Source organism: Penicillium cinerascens, assembly GCF_028974065.1.
Source record: "Penicillium cinerascens strain IBT 15544 chromosome Unknown scaffold_4_segment0_segment1, whole genome shotgun sequence".
NCBI classification, from domain to species: domain Eukaryota; kingdom Fungi; phylum Ascomycota; class Eurotiomycetes; order Eurotiales; family Aspergillaceae; genus Penicillium; species Penicillium cinerascens.
This window is the reverse complement of record NW_026695298.1, coordinates 4,044,687-4,062,741: the sequence shown is the minus strand read 5'-3', so window position 1 is coordinate 4,062,741 and position 18,055 is coordinate 4,044,687. Positions and strand designations below refer to the sequence as shown.

The 18,055-nt window shown below is 51.5% G+C and overlaps 6 protein-coding genes across 6 annotated transcripts; 2 read left to right on the top strand and 4 right to left on the bottom strand.

Annotated features, from left to right (window-relative positions):
* Nucleotides 1-427: 427 nt before the first annotated feature.
* On the bottom strand, nucleotides 428-1,398 carry N7498_010663 (uncharacterized protein; the record flags this gene model as incomplete). The annotated part of the gene is made up of 2 exons (XM_058457719.1): nucleotides 428-684; nucleotides 969-1,398. 2 exons carry the CDS (start codon nucleotides 1,396-1,398, stop codon nucleotides 428-430), a joined length of 687 nt encoding a protein of 228 aa, XP_058304618.1.
* Nucleotides 1,399-3,025: 1,627 nt separating this feature from the next.
* Nucleotides 3,026-5,418, top strand: N7498_010662 (uncharacterized protein; the record flags this gene model as incomplete). Its single annotated transcript, XM_058457718.1, has 6 exons — nucleotides 3,026-3,181; nucleotides 3,235-3,347; nucleotides 3,394-4,239; nucleotides 4,298-4,384; nucleotides 4,443-4,738; nucleotides 4,787-5,418. The coding sequence occupies 6 exons, from the start codon at nucleotides 3,026-3,028 to the stop codon at nucleotides 5,416-5,418; spliced, it is 2,130 nt and encodes a 709-aa protein (XP_058304617.1).
* Nucleotides 5,419-5,780: 362 nt separating this feature from the next.
* On the bottom strand, nucleotides 5,781-8,781 carry N7498_010661 (vacuolar protein sorting protein DigA; the record flags this gene model as incomplete). The annotated part of the gene is made up of 3 exons (XM_058457717.1): nucleotides 5,781-5,865; nucleotides 5,917-8,500; nucleotides 8,568-8,781. 3 exons carry the CDS (start codon nucleotides 8,779-8,781, stop codon nucleotides 5,781-5,783), a joined length of 2,883 nt encoding a protein of 960 aa, XP_058304616.1.
* A 578-nt stretch (nucleotides 8,782-9,359) lies between these two features.
* N7498_010660 (ubiquitin C-terminal hydrolase family protein) lies at nucleotides 9,360-11,915 on the bottom strand (the record flags this gene model as incomplete). Its single annotated transcript, XM_058457716.1, has 5 exons — nucleotides 9,360-10,495; nucleotides 10,548-11,196; nucleotides 11,255-11,623; nucleotides 11,682-11,759; nucleotides 11,850-11,915. 5 exons carry the CDS (start codon nucleotides 11,913-11,915, stop codon nucleotides 9,360-9,362), a joined length of 2,298 nt encoding a protein of 765 aa, XP_058304615.1.
* Nucleotides 11,916-12,326: 411 nt separating this feature from the next.
* N7498_010659 (mitochondrial 54S ribosomal protein uL5m) lies at nucleotides 12,327-13,525 on the top strand (the record flags this gene model as incomplete). Its single annotated transcript, XM_058457715.1, has 3 exons — nucleotides 12,327-12,568; nucleotides 12,656-13,348; nucleotides 13,402-13,525. 3 exons carry the CDS (start codon nucleotides 12,327-12,329, stop codon nucleotides 13,523-13,525), a joined length of 1,059 nt encoding a protein of 352 aa, XP_058304614.1.
* Nucleotides 13,526-14,015: 490 nt separating this feature from the next.
* On the bottom strand, nucleotides 14,016-16,889 carry N7498_010658 (STE11 family mitogen-activated protein kinase kinase kinase; the record flags this gene model as incomplete). The annotated part of the gene is made up of 4 exons (XM_058457714.1): nucleotides 14,016-16,313; nucleotides 16,365-16,516; nucleotides 16,577-16,650; nucleotides 16,708-16,889. 4 exons carry the CDS (start codon nucleotides 16,887-16,889, stop codon nucleotides 14,016-14,018), a joined length of 2,706 nt encoding a protein of 901 aa, XP_058304613.1.
* Between the last annotated feature and the right edge of the window lie 1,166 nt (nucleotides 16,890-18,055).

Sequence of the window (18,055 nt, the reverse complement as noted above, 5' to 3'; positions counted from 1 at the left end):
CATGTGGAGACCGACGCAACGGGCCCTCTTTGCTTCTATTTATGGCGTTGCAGTGTACTGAGTATTATATCATCGGCTCCGCTCGCGTCCAGCTTCTTTAAGGTGATAGCGATGCACTATTTCGAGTCTTGCGCCCTCAGTATGTATTCTGTCGTAATTGTGGGCGTTTCAGTCTGGCTACAATAGGCACACGGATTCTGAGTCGATCTGGCCAGGAGAAGACCTGAGGAGAAGGACAGGTGGGAGGGAGGGGGGGGGGGGGGGGGGGTGGAATTCATTGATCTGTCACATATCAGCGTTACTGAACAAGCTTTTCACATAGACTACCTTGATGTGATCGGTGGCCTTCAATAGTGCTAGGTAGACTCTCAAAGCCCGATCGATCGTTCTCGCGAATGCTGATCCAGGTAAATTGCAAGCTTTAGTGTTATTGAAAAGGCCGCATCATCGCTGTAGGCTTGTAGCTAACACTCAGCAAGAACTCCAACCCGTGGATGAGATCGCTGTCCTTCACGACACTATCACCCTGAAGCTCACGTTCCTTGCAGATGATGTTGAAGACATCCAAGGGGACCGTGTACAAGACGACGCGGTCCTGGTAGGCGGCTATAACTCGCAACCCCCAGCTCAAGTCTGATCCTGCAGCGAAGGTGGTTGGCACGTGAGCACCTTTGTTGACATCGGCTGGTTCTTTGTTGAAAGGTGGCGGAGAAATTTATGGGCCCGCCAATAGGTTCATCTAATCCGATACAGAGAAGACCGGTGCAAGGCTCGATGAACAAGACACGGAAACCTTCGTTGATGGGAACCGCACAGTAATGGTGACAATGAGTGGCCCGCACAAGGCCTGGAGTGGATGTATTGATAGGCGGCTTGTTAGTGAACGGCTGAACGTCTACCAATAGATGAAACTGACATTTCTTGAGATGATCTGGGAACGGTGAATGCATGCAGACGCATTTGGCAACTCCAGGCCCAGCCAAAGAGATCAGCCGCAACTCCGTCGGTGTCTCCGGGCGATTTGGCAGGAATATATACAACTTCCGAAGACTGTGACATGCGGAAATGCTTTCGTTGATCCTTGTAGTTCGTCTCATCTACCCAGTGGAGTTCAACACCAGACGCCCTGCCAAATACCACGCATCGACGTCCTGGGCAGAGAGTAACGGTTCTAGGCGGGTGGTAAGATGAGCATACGTGATAATAGTAGTGAAGAGACGTAGGAATATGTGCCGGCATCGGGCAAAAGTTGGACACCTCGTCGCCAAGGACAGTTTCGTCCGTATTCTGGAAGACGTCTAGATCACCCAGTATACCGACACGGTTTCGTAGTAACGCAGCAATAACAAATGTCGGTGTGCTGATATCCACCGTGGCCAAGAGAACCTGAAAGGGCATGCAATGGTAGATTTGAACTCCAGATCAGCTTCTATCAGGCCAACTGAGGACATCCGCCAGGCTTTCCCAGAACGTAGGCGATAGACGTAGATCATGCATCCGGTAGTTACCAGCAGATGGTTGCCACAACTGCTGACGCTGAATGTAGATTTCTCTAACTCTGCCTCTGCGTTCGTCGAAGTTGCACTAGGCGAATTCCAGCGAGTCTTTGCGACTGGCAAGCCTTGCCCGTACCCTTGCGAGAGCCGAGGAAAATTGACCGCTGAAGTAGTCAGAAAGCCTGACTTTTCAACATTGGCTTTCCAACCCGATAAAAGACACTCGGTTGCAAAGCGTCGACCCATCCGCCATACGTCCGGTGGGTTGGGGGGATATTGGCTGCCGAAGGCGATGATCGATCTGGGCTATTGGAGACGGGGATGGCCGCTGCTTTTTGGAGCCACGGTGGACTGCGTAGGTTTCACAGCAGAAAAGTTTGATGTAGCATGGCTAAGCGATCTTGTAGATGGCATCTCGACCATCTTCTGTCCAACGAGCCAAGAAGCACCGGTAAAAGGAACCTGAAGTAATTCCGTTGATATTATGAATTGAAAAGAAGATTCTGGGGTGGATGTGCTAAAACCACCTCGACTTGTCCTTGGCGACTAACGAGGTAAGACAAGATATCTGGCGACAGGACGCGGAGAGATCACGCACCACATTCGGAGTCGAAGGAAACCTCTGAATGGTCAACCGAGCGACGAAATGATCAGATAGATGAATCAACTATTAACTAGCAATTGGGAATCGTAAATATTGACGATCGACATCCGTGTACAGATTATTATTTTGTCGCTCTTCGATTTGCCAAAGCCACTATTTACTATCTTCTAGCCCAGATTGTTTCCCCTAGGGAGATGAAGGAGTTTCCATACAAGCTGTCCGTCTCTGGCTGGAATGTTGGGAAACCAAAGCAAACCCCACTGTTGGCTTCAGCGGCACAAATGATTCTCAAGACTTTCCCCCTGAGGCAAGGTGTGCTTTGTCTTCCTCGACGAGACCGCTTGCGCAAATTCCGCACCGACAATTTCTTACCCCTGAAAGGCAAGTGATAATCCATCCAGAACTGGCAATTTCGACGCCAAAGACAGCTGTTAGTATCAAACTGGCTTCCCCGCGCATGATCCATGAACTAGCGTGCTACCATGTCCAAGTCTTCGTATGTTAGAGGCATCTCAAGGGAAAGCCCTGGAATAGATCACCTCAAACGACATCAGTTGATTACTTTACCCTACTGCAGATGTAGCTGAGATAAAACGATGATCTACCGAGTTGCCAATATGATAGAATTGAAGACGTATGGCCCTGTTTACTACGCACCGTGACGATCTCGAACATCCCCAACATGTTCCTATTGGCGATCATGTATCCAACTTTGACTTCAATGAAGCATATAAGGATGTCCAGGAAGACCTTTGGCATCAGAAACAAACGAGTATACGGAGTCTCCGAAGCCAGCCGAGGGCGAAGATGATTCATACTGTTGCCACCTCCAATTGGTGGAGAAGCGCGACGTGCCCCACATTCGATCTGAAAAAACGACATCGACGATATCAAGGAGTCGCGACAAGTCGGAGAATGAGGCACAATGAGCAAGCGCTCGCTCGAGGAGTCTAGGAGCCAAGCGTTCGGGGGCGACAATGGCCTGTTGCCCATTCAAGACTTGCTGTCGCCGGGCGACGAGCAGGACAGTGCTACGCCAGGAGGCGCAAACAAGAAGCCCAGGAACTTCATTGCGACCGTGGTATGCATCCCCTTCCCTGACCTGATATGTAATAGTCATTCTAATTGGAAAAGGCTTGCGAGACTTGCCGCTTGAAGAAGACGCGATGCGACGAGTCGCGACCGCGCTGCGGACTGTGCAAGTCCCTCGGCCTTGAATGCGTCTACAATGAACGCAAGACATCCAAGTATGTGACTGCCACTTTGGATCGCATTCGCTTACATATTACACAGACGAGATCAGTCTCTTTCGATGATTATGAGTACTTTGCATCGCTTGGAGACAAAGCTGGAGAACATTCCATCCTCCATCTTTAATGACCTCCAGTCGCTTCGTGGCCAGATGCATCATGTCACCAGTACTCCCCGCGCACAGCCCTCGCCCGCGGTTGGTGATGATGTTTATCGGTCAACGGTGACGCGAACACCGATCAACAACAGTTTCACTCCCGCGCACGATGAAGATGACTTTGACTTTGAAGAGAACCAAACCACTCCCGATGCAGCCGGTCGAATCGCCATTTCATTCAGCCAGCATGGCGTCATTCTCTGGCCTGGCGCACGACAGATTCTTCCTAAGCAGTTGCTTGCCGCCTATGAATTATTGGGCAAAAACTATGTCATTGAGCTGGAATCGACCCGACCACCGTTGCCTATGTTCACCAGTCCATTTCCCATACATGCAGGGGAGCACTGGCTGGAATTACTGCCCCTGGCAATGATCAAGGGCTTGGCCGATGCCTTCTTCAGTGTTTTCAACCCTTTCACTCCAATCATGGACAAGAGCTACTTCTTTTCCTTCACTCTTGGCTCGGCAATTGAAAGTGGCTTTGGTTACACCATGGAGACCTGTATCGTCCTTAATGTCATGGCGCTTGGATGTTTGGCTGTCCTCGCTCATCAGGAAGGAAATTATCCATTGCCGGGAACTCAGAGCCATCGCTTTGAGCCACCGGAATGGATGAATGTGGTCTATGAGGAACAGGCCGGTTTGAGATTTTTCAATGAGGCCCGTCGCCGCATTGGATTCTTGATGTGCGACAATGGCCTTCAAAGTTGCCAATTTTACCTCCTTTCTTCGTATGATTTCTACCATCCTCGGCCTCTGTCGCGAGATCCTCCAGCTAACCGAATGCAGTGTCTACTACAGCCAGATTCTCCGTCCAATGGACGCATGGGCAATGATACATCGCGCTGCGACCTGCTGCTTGTCAATGCTGACCAAGTATGTTCAATCCATATATATCTCGGACTAAAAACCCTATCTACTTACTTCATTCTAGTCATGAAGTGAATTTCGACGAGTGGGAAGGTGACATGAAGTCCCGCGTATACTGGAACTGTCTCATGAACGAGACAATCCTAGTTCAAGAGCTGCACCTCCCAACAAGCGGTCTATCACGTCTCGAAGAAAAGGTCCCAATCCCCAAGTTCATTGGCTTTGAAACGACAGGCTACGTGTCAACCCGTTATCCCTCGTCGACAGTGGTCGACGACTCCTACTTCCAGTATCATTTCCTAGCCCAAGTGGCCCACCGAATTATTCTCACGCGCATCCGCCATTCACTCTATTTCTATTGTTTGTATACTCCCATCTCATATTTACTTGATCCTAACCATCTCCCAGCCGACTCGGGAGCAATTCCCCTCCCCGCCGTCAACGCCGAACTACATCACCAACTCGAACAATGGCGTACCAACCTCCCCTCCGCCATCCAATTCCCCGACTCATACCACCCACAATCCTACTCAACCCCAGCAGACCCCTCGCCCTCCTCTGTCACCTCACCCAACCCAATATCCCCTCTCCCGGCAGCTCCAAATCGCCCCCTTTCCCCAGCAGTAGCAGTAACAGACGCCATGCTACGCGGCCGGCACATGATCGCACAATTCCACATCGGCCGACCGTACCTGTACAAAGCCCTGCGCATCCCAAACCTACTAACAGATGACGACCTGGAACAGATCAAAAGCGGACTTCAAAACGCAATGGACTGGCCCGTGACCCAGGGCATATTCCGGAAAATGAAAAGCTGTATCCCTATCAAATTCGCTTTCTGTTCGCAGTTCTTTGGTCAGGTTCTTCTGTTCTATTGCATTGCCCATTCACCTAGTCCGCATGTGCGTGAGACGCTTCCGGCTGGCTGGGAGCGCTGGACTGAGGAGATGATGCGGTTTTTGGAGGACTGCGCGGGACAGAGTCCTGCTGTGGCGCAGGATCTGGAGCTTTTGAAAAATTTATGGCCGGGTCATGATTGATCTTGCTGTGCTTTTTCTTTTGTTGGGATTTCCTGCATGGAGTTGGATGGGTGTTTCTTGCGTCTCTTGGATGCTATTAAATGCTAAAACGTAATAAAAGATTTGAACGATAGAATCTGACTTCTCATGAGGTGTATCGACAGTTATGTTCGCGATTTATCATGAACAATGTACATAAAAAGTAAATTCTTGCTATAGGACACTAGCGAGACGAGGAGCATTCGCGTTAAGACTTCCTCAGGTACTACATCTTTATGTAATACTTTGAAACTTCCCCATCACTTATAAACGGTCAGAAGAAAAAATGAGACTATCCTCGACGAGAAGTAAAGAGCCACAACGGATAGGGAATAACCAGTCAATTACAAAGCCCATTCATCTGTTGTATCCGAGGCTGTGATGAAGGGCTTGTCGATTTGCTTGATGGCATGGTCACCGCACAGGATACTGGGAATTGGTTAGTAAAGTGTGCCAATTATGGAGATATAGAGGACTCACCAAGCTTCAGCAACCAGTCCATCTAATTCCTTAACAATCTCCTCCCGTCGCGACGGAGCGACGTCGCCAATGCTAAGCTGCCCTTGCAGATCGCGAATGTACTTCTTCTTACCCCCGGCACCTTCCAACACCTCCTTGCCCAGGCAGTCACTGTGGAAGGCATGCTGACAGGGGAAGACAAAGAACTGGCGACTCAAAAGAGGCAACGAGCAGATCCAGCACTTCTCGCCGGGTTCCACAATCGCATAGCGGGAATCCAGGCCAGCGATCTCGGATCGAATCTGTCGAGCTGTTTGCGCAGAGTTGTCCATCTCCTGTCGCAGAGCGTCAATGTCACGCGAGTAGTGCTCCAGCGCGGTACAGATTTCGTCTTTGAAGTCGTCAATGACGACAAAGTCTGGGAAGAAGGGAATGAGGTCCTCGATGCGAAGAAGCTCGCAGCGGCGGAGGAACTCCATCGCATCTTTGATTCCTGTGCCGGGTTGGCGAATCTTTTTCTCCGCGACGAGAAGCCACAATTTCTTGCGTAGCTTTTTGTTGCCCTCTGGACGGTCGGCGACAATAGCCGCAAGCTCAATGTCATTGTGCTCCAAGGCGAGCTCTACTGCTTGAAGGTATTGACCCATAGCGCTGTAAATGTGGATGCATGATTGGACCCTCTTGTGTTGGATACAAAGTCGGAGAGCAAAGTCTGCATCGTACGGGGGTGGCGAGGATGATTGCGATTGAAGATAAGTGAGTAGTCCAGCTTCCGAAGCTGATCCACTGGAGGCATGAATAGAAATAAGTGTGTTGTGAACAGCGGCGGAGGGGTTGGGGTGGTTGACAATGATGAAGTTCAGATATCGAACGGCCTGGTTCTGATTGAGAGAGACACTGGCAGTCTTGTTGTAGTTCAGTAAGGCAGGGATGAGTCTTTCGGGTTCCAAGTTCGTCTGCCGCATAAGAATATCAGTGAGCTCAGTAGCAGCATGGGTCATGAGGACACTGCTGTACTTGTAGAAGATGTCGGGCTCGCTCTGCCGTTGCAGGACGTTCAAAGCCTCTGACCACTTCTCTCGTTGAATCCAGTAGGACAACACATAGTTATGGTCATTGGTGACGGTTGCAAAGAAGAGCAACTCTTCCTCCCGACCGTGGCTGCTGATGATGTCGTAGACTGTTTTCTTGTCCAGATCCGCCTTGTGCTTGGTCACAAAATCCTGGAATTCGGCTCGTACGCTGCCCAGTTGATCCTTGATCTCACCGGTTGTCGCCCCCTCGGTCAACTCGGCTTTGGTAGCAATGTTGTCATCAAGAGAGTTCAGCTTCGACATGAAAAGCTCCACGAGCCAGCTTGCAACCATGATTCTCTGCATGACAGACGCCTTCTTATACGTAGATAGCTGAGACAGAAGATACTTCCGCAGAGCATCATATTCCTTGTTGTCCACCATTGTCAAACAGACCTCTTCAAAGCCTTTGCTGCTTTTGCCCCAGACTTTGGCTGCCTCGAGGAAATTGCCACCTGCAGCAAGGTAATCACCGGACGCAGTCAGTATAGCGTCACGCTGTGCTTGGCTATGAGCATATTGAAGCGCTTCGTCAAATTTCTTTTCCCTCAAAAGAACTTTCCACACGTCGCGATCCTCGTCATTAGCGACGACTTCAAAAATCTCCTGCCCAGTAAACAGCCAGTATGTGCTTTGTGTCAGGTCCGTCAGCAGACCCAGAGCACTTTGTTTAGGCTCCAAGACAGCTTGATCATACACAACTTCCTCGCTCAGGCGGTTCACAGCAACCACTCGACCTTCAACCAGAGCCAACACGTGCCACTGGGACAATGTCATCGAGGAGATCGGATCCTGGATCATTTTCCTGCCCCCGCGAGCAGATTGAGAGGCGGGGTATTTCGAGCGAGGAAGCAAACTCGCGTGATCGAATGGGGCCTCAGACGACAGTTGTCCGTGGTAGATCCCCTGCGCACTCAACCATGCGAACTCCATATCCGTAGATCCTTCGGGTTGGTGGCCTCCGGAAGAAGAGGAAACCGTCAGGCCAGACGGCGCAGATGCCGATGGGTTCGAGCCATCCTGAATCACAGGCGTCTCGCGCTGGAAAATCTCCGTGTATATGGACCCGCCGCCTTCCCTCCCTTGTTTCGTGGCTCCCACGCGACCCAAAAAGTGTATCAACTTTCCATATGTCGCGACCAAGACCCTCCTCTGTTCAGGCCTTGCAGGCACTGGTGAGGCGCATATTCCAATGACTGGCGAGGCTTCTGGGACTTTGTAGACCGCAGTGGCGTACTTCTCCTCGCGCCGATAGAACTCCGTGGATGGTTCGATGTAGGTTTCGTAGACATTGCCATCGGTTGTTCCCAGAAGGATCTCGCGTGTCGATGCAGTGGGCAGAGAAGGGTTCCAGGCAATACTCTCGATCGATACGCCCTTTAACCGGGACAAGGCCTTAGGCTGTCGCGACTGGGTGTGAAGGTAGTAGTTCTCGCCGAGCGTCGTATTGATAATCAGATGAGATGCCGAGGGATCCAAAAACATGCGTCGAATCAGACCGGTCTCTGAGGACTTCTTGGGGAGGTCGATGTCTGTACAAACGAATACGATTAGCTCGGTTTGTTGCCAGCAAGCATCGCAGGAAGCAGAATTGTCTACCATCAATGTCTTCAGGGGTATCAAGATCAATTCGGAGAATACGGCCAGTTGACAATGCCAACACTAGCACGTTGTTTGCGACTTGGGCCGCGACGAAGTCCGCGGCGATGGGAAACTGGAGTTGCACCCGCTGGACGTCAAAGATAGGTAGGGATTCTGAGGGCTCCGTTAGGTTGCTTGGAGCAACATAACTGCTGGCTCCTTCCAGCGCCATGATGCGCAAGGTGTCAGCTATATCAGACCTTCGAAGGCCGTGGGGAAGCTGTAGGGAGCTGATTACGGCAGCTCACAGCTCTACCATGGTGCGAGGTCATAAAATGTGTCGCACCCACCACTCTCAGCGTGTTGGTCTGATTAACCGACTTTAATCAAACCGCGACAAAGCACGAGAATATCGTTGTCTGGTTCCCGGCGAGACGGGGGGCAGAATGCGGACGGATGCCTTAAGCACTGAGTGAAGGCCGTAGTTACGTAACCTAAGTTAAACAAGTAACTAACCAGCGCACCCCTAAACACCATACATAGTGAATCGCGATATTCAACAACGAGGCAGGGTGCGTCACTCGTTTGTGTACTACGTTAACGACTACAAACAGAAGACTGCACGCTCTTCTTTTTAAGGTCTATGATGATCGATTGAAAGGAAGAAAAAAGAAAAAAAGAAAAAAAAGACCTCCCACAAATAATGCTTCCGTGCCTTATGCATTGGGGTATCATATAAATGAAGATGCAACAGCTGGGGAAATTACAGATAAATCAAGGTATCTCGAGATCCCGAAGTCCCTTTGAACATCACATCACGGCGCATTCTCGCTCAGGCTTCCGAGTCTTCTCCTTTGACTTTTCCTTACTTTTGCCTTTGGACCCGCGATCCTTTGCCCTTCCTCTTCCTGACTTCTCTTTGCCATCGTAGGCGGCCGGTCCGAGCTTCACATCATCGGGGAAAGCATCATCAGCCTCTAAGGCAGACTCGTCGGTCTCGCCTTCGCCATCGCTGGTGAATTTGTCGCGGCTCAATCGGCCAGTAAACCGAGAAAAAGTCGATCCAACTCTATTCTCACCTGACTGACTACCAGCACGGCTTCCAGAGTTGCTCTTGGTACCAGACCTACGTCGCGAGAAGCCAAAAGTGCCTCTGGTGCTTTCTTCTTCCATGGGCGCTAAGCGTGGCGACATGGATGGCACCGAGCGGGCCTGAGGACCGGTCACGCCTTCTGAAAATACAACACTGGGCCGTCTCGTCGTGTTCTGGCTGTCTGCGTTATCAGGTGCAGTGATCTCGAAGCTGGGCCGAGCAGAGGTAAGATCTCCAGCAGTGCTACCATCTGTGTCATCAACCGCGAGGCCGAAGAGCTTCCGAGAGATCTCGGTCATATCCCCATCGAGAGTAGAATCGGATGCCCGGGATGAAGGAGCATTCTTCGGAAGATTGGCAACGGATGCATCTTGATCTATGGGCAGGATTTGGTAGAAAAGAAGGTATGGTGACTCGGTTTTCAGCGCTGTATCGACGTCAATGAGAGTCACTCGTTCGGCAGCGAGGTCATCGAAACGCAGCCAGTGTTTCGGCGCCTCGGGAGGATGATCCGAGCTGGTGCTGGAGCCAGACGGCGCAACATTGGGACTTGTGCCCCGGACAATGGAAATGTAATGCCCGGAGTCAACAGAATTGCCACGATGGCAGACCATAGCTTGCAGAGAAAGCTTGAAGTTCCCATACATAGGTGCGTCCGCGTCCAGGTTGTCATCTTGGATGAAATGAGGCAAACCGATTTCAGTTGGTATGTCAATATACGTGTTGAGCCGTGTTGCCGTTCCGTTGGGAGTAAATGAGTAGCGCTTCAAGCACATGCCAAGAATAGGTCTTTTGGAGGAGAAGTGCGCTGCAACTTGAGCATCACTGGTGGGTGTATTATCGGTGTACCATGCTATAATCAATATTAGCTTCATTCTTAGACCGTTGGTGACGTTCCGACTGACGGATGAGACTGAAGAACTGCCACGCTGGCATCATCACCTCCTTTCGATATGAACCTTTCCTTTGCTGGGGGTCTGAGGAAGGCAAGTCCGTGTCTCCAGGCTTGTTTTCCGACTCCGGAATAAATCGTTCTCGAACAATGCTATCACGCCGCCCAAGCCGCCGTGCAGTGAGAGCATCATTGAATTCTGTAAAGGATGACCAGGGGCCCGGTTTCTCAGCTTTTGGAGAATCTGACTGGACCGGAGACACGGTCGGTGTGGTGTCAATCTCCTCAACGTGTGCGGTGAATCCCTTGGAGATGGATAAAGAATCCACAGACCGAGTGGACGGAAGAGTGTTCCGCCGCCCGAGATAGCGCTTCACTTCAATACGGTTATTGAAGTAGGCCTCCAGACAATCCTCGAGGGTAAGGATCTGGCCATCAGTAGGCTCGGGTGGAATAGCCACCTCAAGAAGTCGCTCGTTGATGAATTTATGGTCGTCGCTGGCATCTTCCTTGCCAGTGTGGTAGATGTCCATTTTGAGAGTAAGAAGCGGTAGCTCAAGCTTCTCAGTAATGAAAGTGAAAGCCTCTGAGGTATCTTGTTGTCGGAGTTTGGCTGCATCTTCCCAGCCACACTCCGCGAGGGCATCCTGTATGTGCTTTGTCTATATGAACGGGTCAGCTTGTGACCATGGGTGGATATCGAGAGAAGAGAGTGCACACAATATCGGTTGTGATGAGCTTTCCAGCCCGGAGCAGGTTCACCCAGAATCGTAGCAGAATGGCAAGCTTCCGGCGGGGTTCGTCATTGAATGATTTGTACAAGATGGCTTCGAAGCAGTCAAGACGGGCAAACATGGCGAAAAGTAATGCGTCGAGGTAACAGGTAACTCCCTGGCGGTTCTCTGCACCAAGAAGTTTCGTGTTGGGGGTGTAGCTTCTGATAATGCCCTCGATTGAGTCTTCCAGCAAGAGCAATAAACTGATCGCCGCGTCGACATCGCCCTTGGTAGAATGCAATGCATAACTGAAATGTTTTTCCTCTAGCGTCGTAATTCCCATTCTTTTGATCCGGTTCTCAACATCTTTAACCTGTAACACCAACATGGTTAGTAGGACATTGGCCGACCATATGGACATCAGACAGTACCTTCTTCTCATGATCTTGACCATCATCTTGGTTCGGCGGGGATACAAAAAAGCCTCGAAACAAGGGAATATGGGTGCTCTAGCAGAATGCGACATTAGTGACCGTGTTCTTGCCTTGAACAGGAATCTGCCAGGTAAGTCTGACAGAGCAAGTGGGTGAATGGTGTACCTCATCTTTGTTGTGTCGCCCAGATTTACCACGCCCCTTGGTGAGGAAGCGATGAATGCCGCTCATGGTGAATAAATCCCCAGCGAACAGGGGTTCTAATCTGATCGGGATGATGTCTTGTCTAGATGCGACATGCGGGGGCGGCAAGCTCTCTCATGCAGAGAGCCTAGTCGAGGCTGCAAGATTTCCATAGAGTGCACGGAAGACACATCATCGAAGTAATCTGACTTGGGCACGGGACAGGATCAAGAACCACTCAGAAGAACAGGACTAACGCATGCAATTAAAAGGTACTGGAAAAAGATCGCGGGACGATCGAATGAACCTAAAGTGTGGATCACATTCCGCGGGGCTCATCGCCTGAATGGCGCCTGGCTTTTGAGGCATTAATACACGTGACACCCCCGGTGCTTGCAAACAATTTTCGGCCGCGAGTCCTGGTGATCCGCGAGTCCGACATCACCACCCTTCATAATAATGGCTGCTAGGGAGCAGTCCAGATATCTGGCACGGGCTTTGCCTCGGGCATTCATGCCCTCAGCTCGCCCTCAACCCTTTCTCGGCCGCCGCAATGCCTCCGACGAGGCACCGGCCAGACGTCTTTCAGACGAGTTGGAGACGGCATCTTCGTTGACCACAGTTGTGTCTGAAGACGCAGCAAAGTCTTTTGACCCAGCCGCGCAGGCCAAGTCACGCAAGTCTAAGCTTCCTCGCAGTCGGTATGTGATTCGTGCCCAACACTTCTCCCTAGTCGTGTGACTTGCGGAATTCTCGTGAGAATCAGTACAACTAATCACTTGACCCAGATACCAATTCCGATCTCCCAAATACGACCGTGGTCCTCTCCACCCGCATCAGCCGCCTCCTCCCTCAGACCCCTCCTCCAGATTGTTCGTTCCCGGTCCCTTTACTCTTCCGCGCGCCGAGCAAACATACAACTCGACTGTCGCATCGGACATCCTCACCCTTTGCTACGTGCACACACCACCTGGTTTCAAGCCCCCGCCGAAGGCACCACGTCTGCGCGAATGGGATGACAGCTCTCCCTACCACAAGAACCGTCCCCTCCGTGGCCCTCGTGGCGGCGATGTTCTGCGGTTACTCCGAAAGCCCATCCGGTTCAACAACATCCCCAAGATCGAGCGCATCACGATTCACAGTTATGTGAAGAACGCCGCCCACGAAAACTCATCGTGGCTGCACGTGGCCGGTATGGCCATCCAGGCTATTTCCAACACGCGCGTTGAGACCTTCAAGTCGAAGAGTAGTGTTGCGACCTGGAGCATTGCCCCTGGCCGAGACACTGTCGCTGTCAAGGCTGAGCTTCAGGGCGAAACCATGTATCACTTCCTCGGCAAGCTGATCGATGTGGTTCTGCCCCGGATTAAGGACTGGCCCGGTATCAAGGGTAGCAGCGGTGACAGCAGCGGAAACATTACCTTCGGTCTGGTACCGGAGAACGTTGCCATGTTCCCCGAGATTGAGGTCAACTATGATATGTGAGTCTCTGTTTTACCATGTTGTGATCGTGTCTTTTCTAACTGGTTTTCAGGTATCCTCCCAAGATGATCCCTGGTTGCCATATCACCCTTCACACCACCGCCAAGGCGGATAAGGATGCCCGTCTCCTCCTGAGCGCCATGGGCATTCCGTTCTACGGCAAGATCGTCCACTAAGGTGCTAACCAAAGCATACTTTCGACATCTTTGGATTTCCTATCATATATCTTCCCTGGGGCACCGTGTTCCCGCCCAACCTGTAACTTTACGAGGTGGCCTGCATAGTGGCCATTGCGATTCACCAACCTTGTGTATTATTTCTAGTCGTCTTTTTTTCGAGCGAAATCTATCAAACTCCCATTAGAGCTTCAATTACCTACGTACCAACTCGGTTTACGATGTCAAGGGCGTACCTGATTCCTGCTTGTACAGACATGCAGATAAGTACATACTGGAGGCCCACTATCAATTACGCAGCCGGTAATAATTGCACTACAAGTAATTTATGATGTTGAATTCCAGTTCTATGCAAACAAGAGCCATAAATGTGATAATAATGTCCCTGGTGAATTGTATAACTACCGAAAGACGGAATCGCTCTCACAACAAGACAAGAAATGAAATCCATCATGCATAATATCATAGTACAATCATGTTTTTGCAAAGTTCACGTAATAGGCATAGCCAGGAACCGGCATTTCAGCAGTTCATCAGCAGTGGGTCGCTTCTCAAAGTCAACCTGGAAGGTCATATCGAGGAATTGCTTGGCCTCGTCGCTGACATGTTCTGGAGCAGGCGGGCGAGCCTGGTTACTTCCGATGGCAAAGATAGCTTGCAGCTGGCTGCAGTCGGGGAAGGGGTGGACACCGCTCAACATCTCCACGACTAGACAACCCAGACTCCAGATATCGGCTTTCTTGGTATGGGCCGTTTGTCGTACAACTTCGGGCGCCATCCAGTAGACACTACCCTGCATAGATGGCCGGTGGATGTGTCCTCCGCCGCCACCGCTGGCGCGAGCGCCTAGGAGGGTGGATGCCTCGACACGCTTGGAGATACCGAAATCGGAGATCTTGACGCCACCCTTGTTGTCGACGAGGATGTTGGCTCCCTTGATGTCTCGGTGAATGATACCCTGGCTGTGCAGGTAGGAGAGACCAGCCAGGATCTGCCGAACAAAGTTCTTGACCAGGGGCTCTTGGAAGGTATTGTACTGCTTCAACATTGTGGCGATAGAGCCACCCGGCACATACTCCAGGAAAATGTTCAGGTACTGGTCGTCGGCCTGTGTGCCAAGGTACTGCACGATGTTGGGGTGGTGCATTCCTTGCAGAAGCTCAATTTCGTGCTTCAGAGCAGTGACCATGCCGTTCTTGCGTTTGTCGAATTCAGTTCCCTTGGTAGCGGAAGGAATTTCGACTTGCTTAACGGCCATAAGCTCTCCAGTGATGGCGTGGAGAGCCAGGAAGACGCTACCAAAGGAACCTTCACCGATAAGAGATCCCTTCATCCAGTTCTTGGGTGCAAAGTTGTTGCCAGCGAGGAAATCACTCATCAGGTTCTCATCTTCTTCCTCTTCCTCTTCCTCTTCCTCCTCATCCCCATCGTCGGGAACAATCACGGAAGATCGGTCATTAGAGGAATGACCGTCGGTGGCAATGACGCTAGCAGTCTCATCCAGAATACTCTGGCGTGATGGGTTGGGTTCATCAGAACCACTATCAAATGAGACGTAGGACTTGCGGTTCGGTTCAATGGGAGACTCCTCCTGGAGTGGCTGCAGAGAGCTTGAGGCAATCGAATCGCGGTAGGAAGTCTGAGGGAGGTTAAACTTGGTAGAGAGGGGCCGTGGCACACGGGTAGCATGCGCTCCCCCCTGGGGCTGGAACCATGTGTCGGCAATGTTGGGCATCGGGGGAATCGGAGGTAATGGGGGAAGAGGAGGTGCATCCTTAAGACTCGATGCCACGCTATAGTTGCTGACAACACTGAGGCGACTTGCTGCACGGCTGAGACGTTGAGATCTCCGCATCGTTTTCGCGATGTCTTCCTTGTCATGACTGGGGAAGAACGACTGGAGTTCATGAATGATCATCTCGCTCGGTGGTCTCTGCCCGAAGAATGATCGAAGCTTATTGGCCACGGGGTTGCGCTCGCTGTTGGGCGATAGATCTGGCTCATTCGTAGCATTTGTAGAAGATGAACGATGCCGAGCACCCACGGGAGAAAGTGGTTGCTTGGTATTGAGAGTATGCCATGATTCTCCAGTGAGCTGCTGGATTTTGGACTTTTGGCGAGAGGTAGATTTATCCAACGCGAGCCGGTGCGTGACCTGACTTTCATCGACCGCAAGTTGCGATGCGCGGCGAACCTCGTCAATGTCAGGCTCCCCAGCGTGGACCTTGCGCAAGATCAATCGACCACGCTCGGACTTGTTGACTCCTTCACATATTTCCATGAGTTCCGCCTCCGTCAACCGCCTACAGTTCGAGATATCCGCATCTAAGCCGTCCAGGACATAGAAGCAGTAGTTCCGATACTGGTGCTCGGGCAGCTGCAATTTCTTGAGAACGTTGATGATGACCTCGTCCGGAGTCTTGCAGTGGCGGATGTCAAGGACCTTGGTCTGGCCCCCAGTATAGATCACCCGAATTACCGGGGAATTGAGCGGAAGAGGGCCCATGGTAAGACCGTCGAGACTAGGATTCCGAGGGTGTGAGCTTCCTCGGTTCCCTTCGTTCGGCGTGGTTGGATTACGGCCAGACCCCGAACCAGCTGTGAGATAGCCATCTTTACGCCACGAATCACCAGGAGACGTGGGTTGAGAAGGGAATTTGCCCAAATAATTAAATCCATCATCGACCAGCTGCGACATGCGTCGGTTGCTCAGGGTTGTTGGGCGAGCACTTGATAGGCGGGAAAGATCGGGGGATAATGCGGCAGCTTCCAGCGCGGCTAATTTGTTCTACATCCAGAGTTAGCAGACAGCAGAAGTAAAGATCTGGGAAGTGCTTACCAAGTTCTTCTGTCTCGGGTTGGGCATGGATTTGTTCCTAAGCTGCTTGATGGCAACGAAGATGCGCACTCGGTCGCCAACTTTTTTGATGCCCATCTCCTGCAATATCTTTTGGTCACAGTCGAGCAAGTTGTCTCCGTTAAAGTTATTAGCTAGGAGAGATTAGTGTCTGTCCAGTCCAAGCAGGCAATACAGGAAGATAGGAAAGATACCTCTGAAGATCGATTCGTACTGGCCACACTTGATGCTTTGCAACCATTGAATAACCTTTTTCTCGTCCCAGGACCTGGAGAAGAGTTAGAAAAAATTGCAGGTATTGATGTCTAGATCCGACAAGTATTACCGAACTGCCGCAAGCTCATCCTGTCCCTCAGAGAATTCCGACCTGGTCGGACTGCTGAACCCAGCTCCATCCTGTACCTTTGTCGCTGTCGCAGGGCGTTGCGAGCCGGTATGGTAGGCAGTTGCAGGTGTCTGGGATCCGGATACACCCAGAGGCGCCGAGTACTGTTTGGCAGCCAGCATTATGAAGTCGAACGGCGTCCCGCGTCCTTAAGACTTTGTGATCCTCCAGCTGAGTCGGACGTGACCTCGCAGCGCCCTTTCCCCCGCCTGCGGACAAAAATGTACACCAGATTCGATACAGAAGCCGTCGGGGGTGATGCGACGAGGGTCAACGCATAATCTCGATCCCCTGACGAACAGTTAGCCTCCCGTGGTTCGTCTCGCTTGGCCGGTGGCGGGACGGGAGGGGCGATCGGAGGGAGACCCGGAGCACCACGTCGCGAAGGGGAGAGACGACTCACCGGAGTAGCACAATGGATCCAAGTGATGTCCGTCTCGTCGCAGCCGGACCGGATTGCAATGGGGGGTTGTTTTCGTGGTCGCGATCGCAACGTCTGAGCTTTTTTTATGGCGAGATCGTTGGAGCCACTTAGCGTGGTCTCGATCGGGCGTTTATCGATAAAATCTGGCTCCCCCACTCAGGCACAAGGAACAAGGCACACGGAAAATGGCAGGGAAATGATGGACACGAAAGGGAGAACAACTCCTTTCGAAGAGCTCGAAATCGGGCCGAGTGATCAAGGGGCCCTGGCGGCTTTTCCCACGCGTTTCACCCTGACGAATGTACGTGCCATCGGAAGCATCGGAGCCATCGGAGCTGTCATGTCTCATCCCCCTTGCGATCGTGAAACTTACACTATTGATGTCCGACCCTCCTACGAGCCAATGGTATTCTCGACATCGTCTATAATAGCCGACTTCGGTGGCTTTCCAGTCGTGCTATTCTATAGAAAGAAGCATGCTCGTTTCTGGCCCCACCGTTGAAACAGTGTGAAACCGCGGGTCTGGTTTGCCTTGGATGGAAATGGAACCAGCCAGGCATCTGACTCCGGGAAAGGGTAGACACGGATCTAGCAGAGTTGACGGAATCAAAACTGCTCCCTAAAGATAAGCATGAACGTACTCCAGAAGATGTGGGCCGTAGCAGTTGCCGTGAAAGACATCCGGGAAACAGAGGAATCCCGCGGGTGATGGCTTGCCTAAGTGTGTACAGGGATACTTCTAGCAGACCACACGGTGTCTGTGGCATTATAGAGTCCTATAAACGCTCCTCTCGGGGCCACACGTAGGCCACGCGTAGTCCCTTCCCTATACAGTTGATCACTCTCTTTTTGCTCCCCATGAGT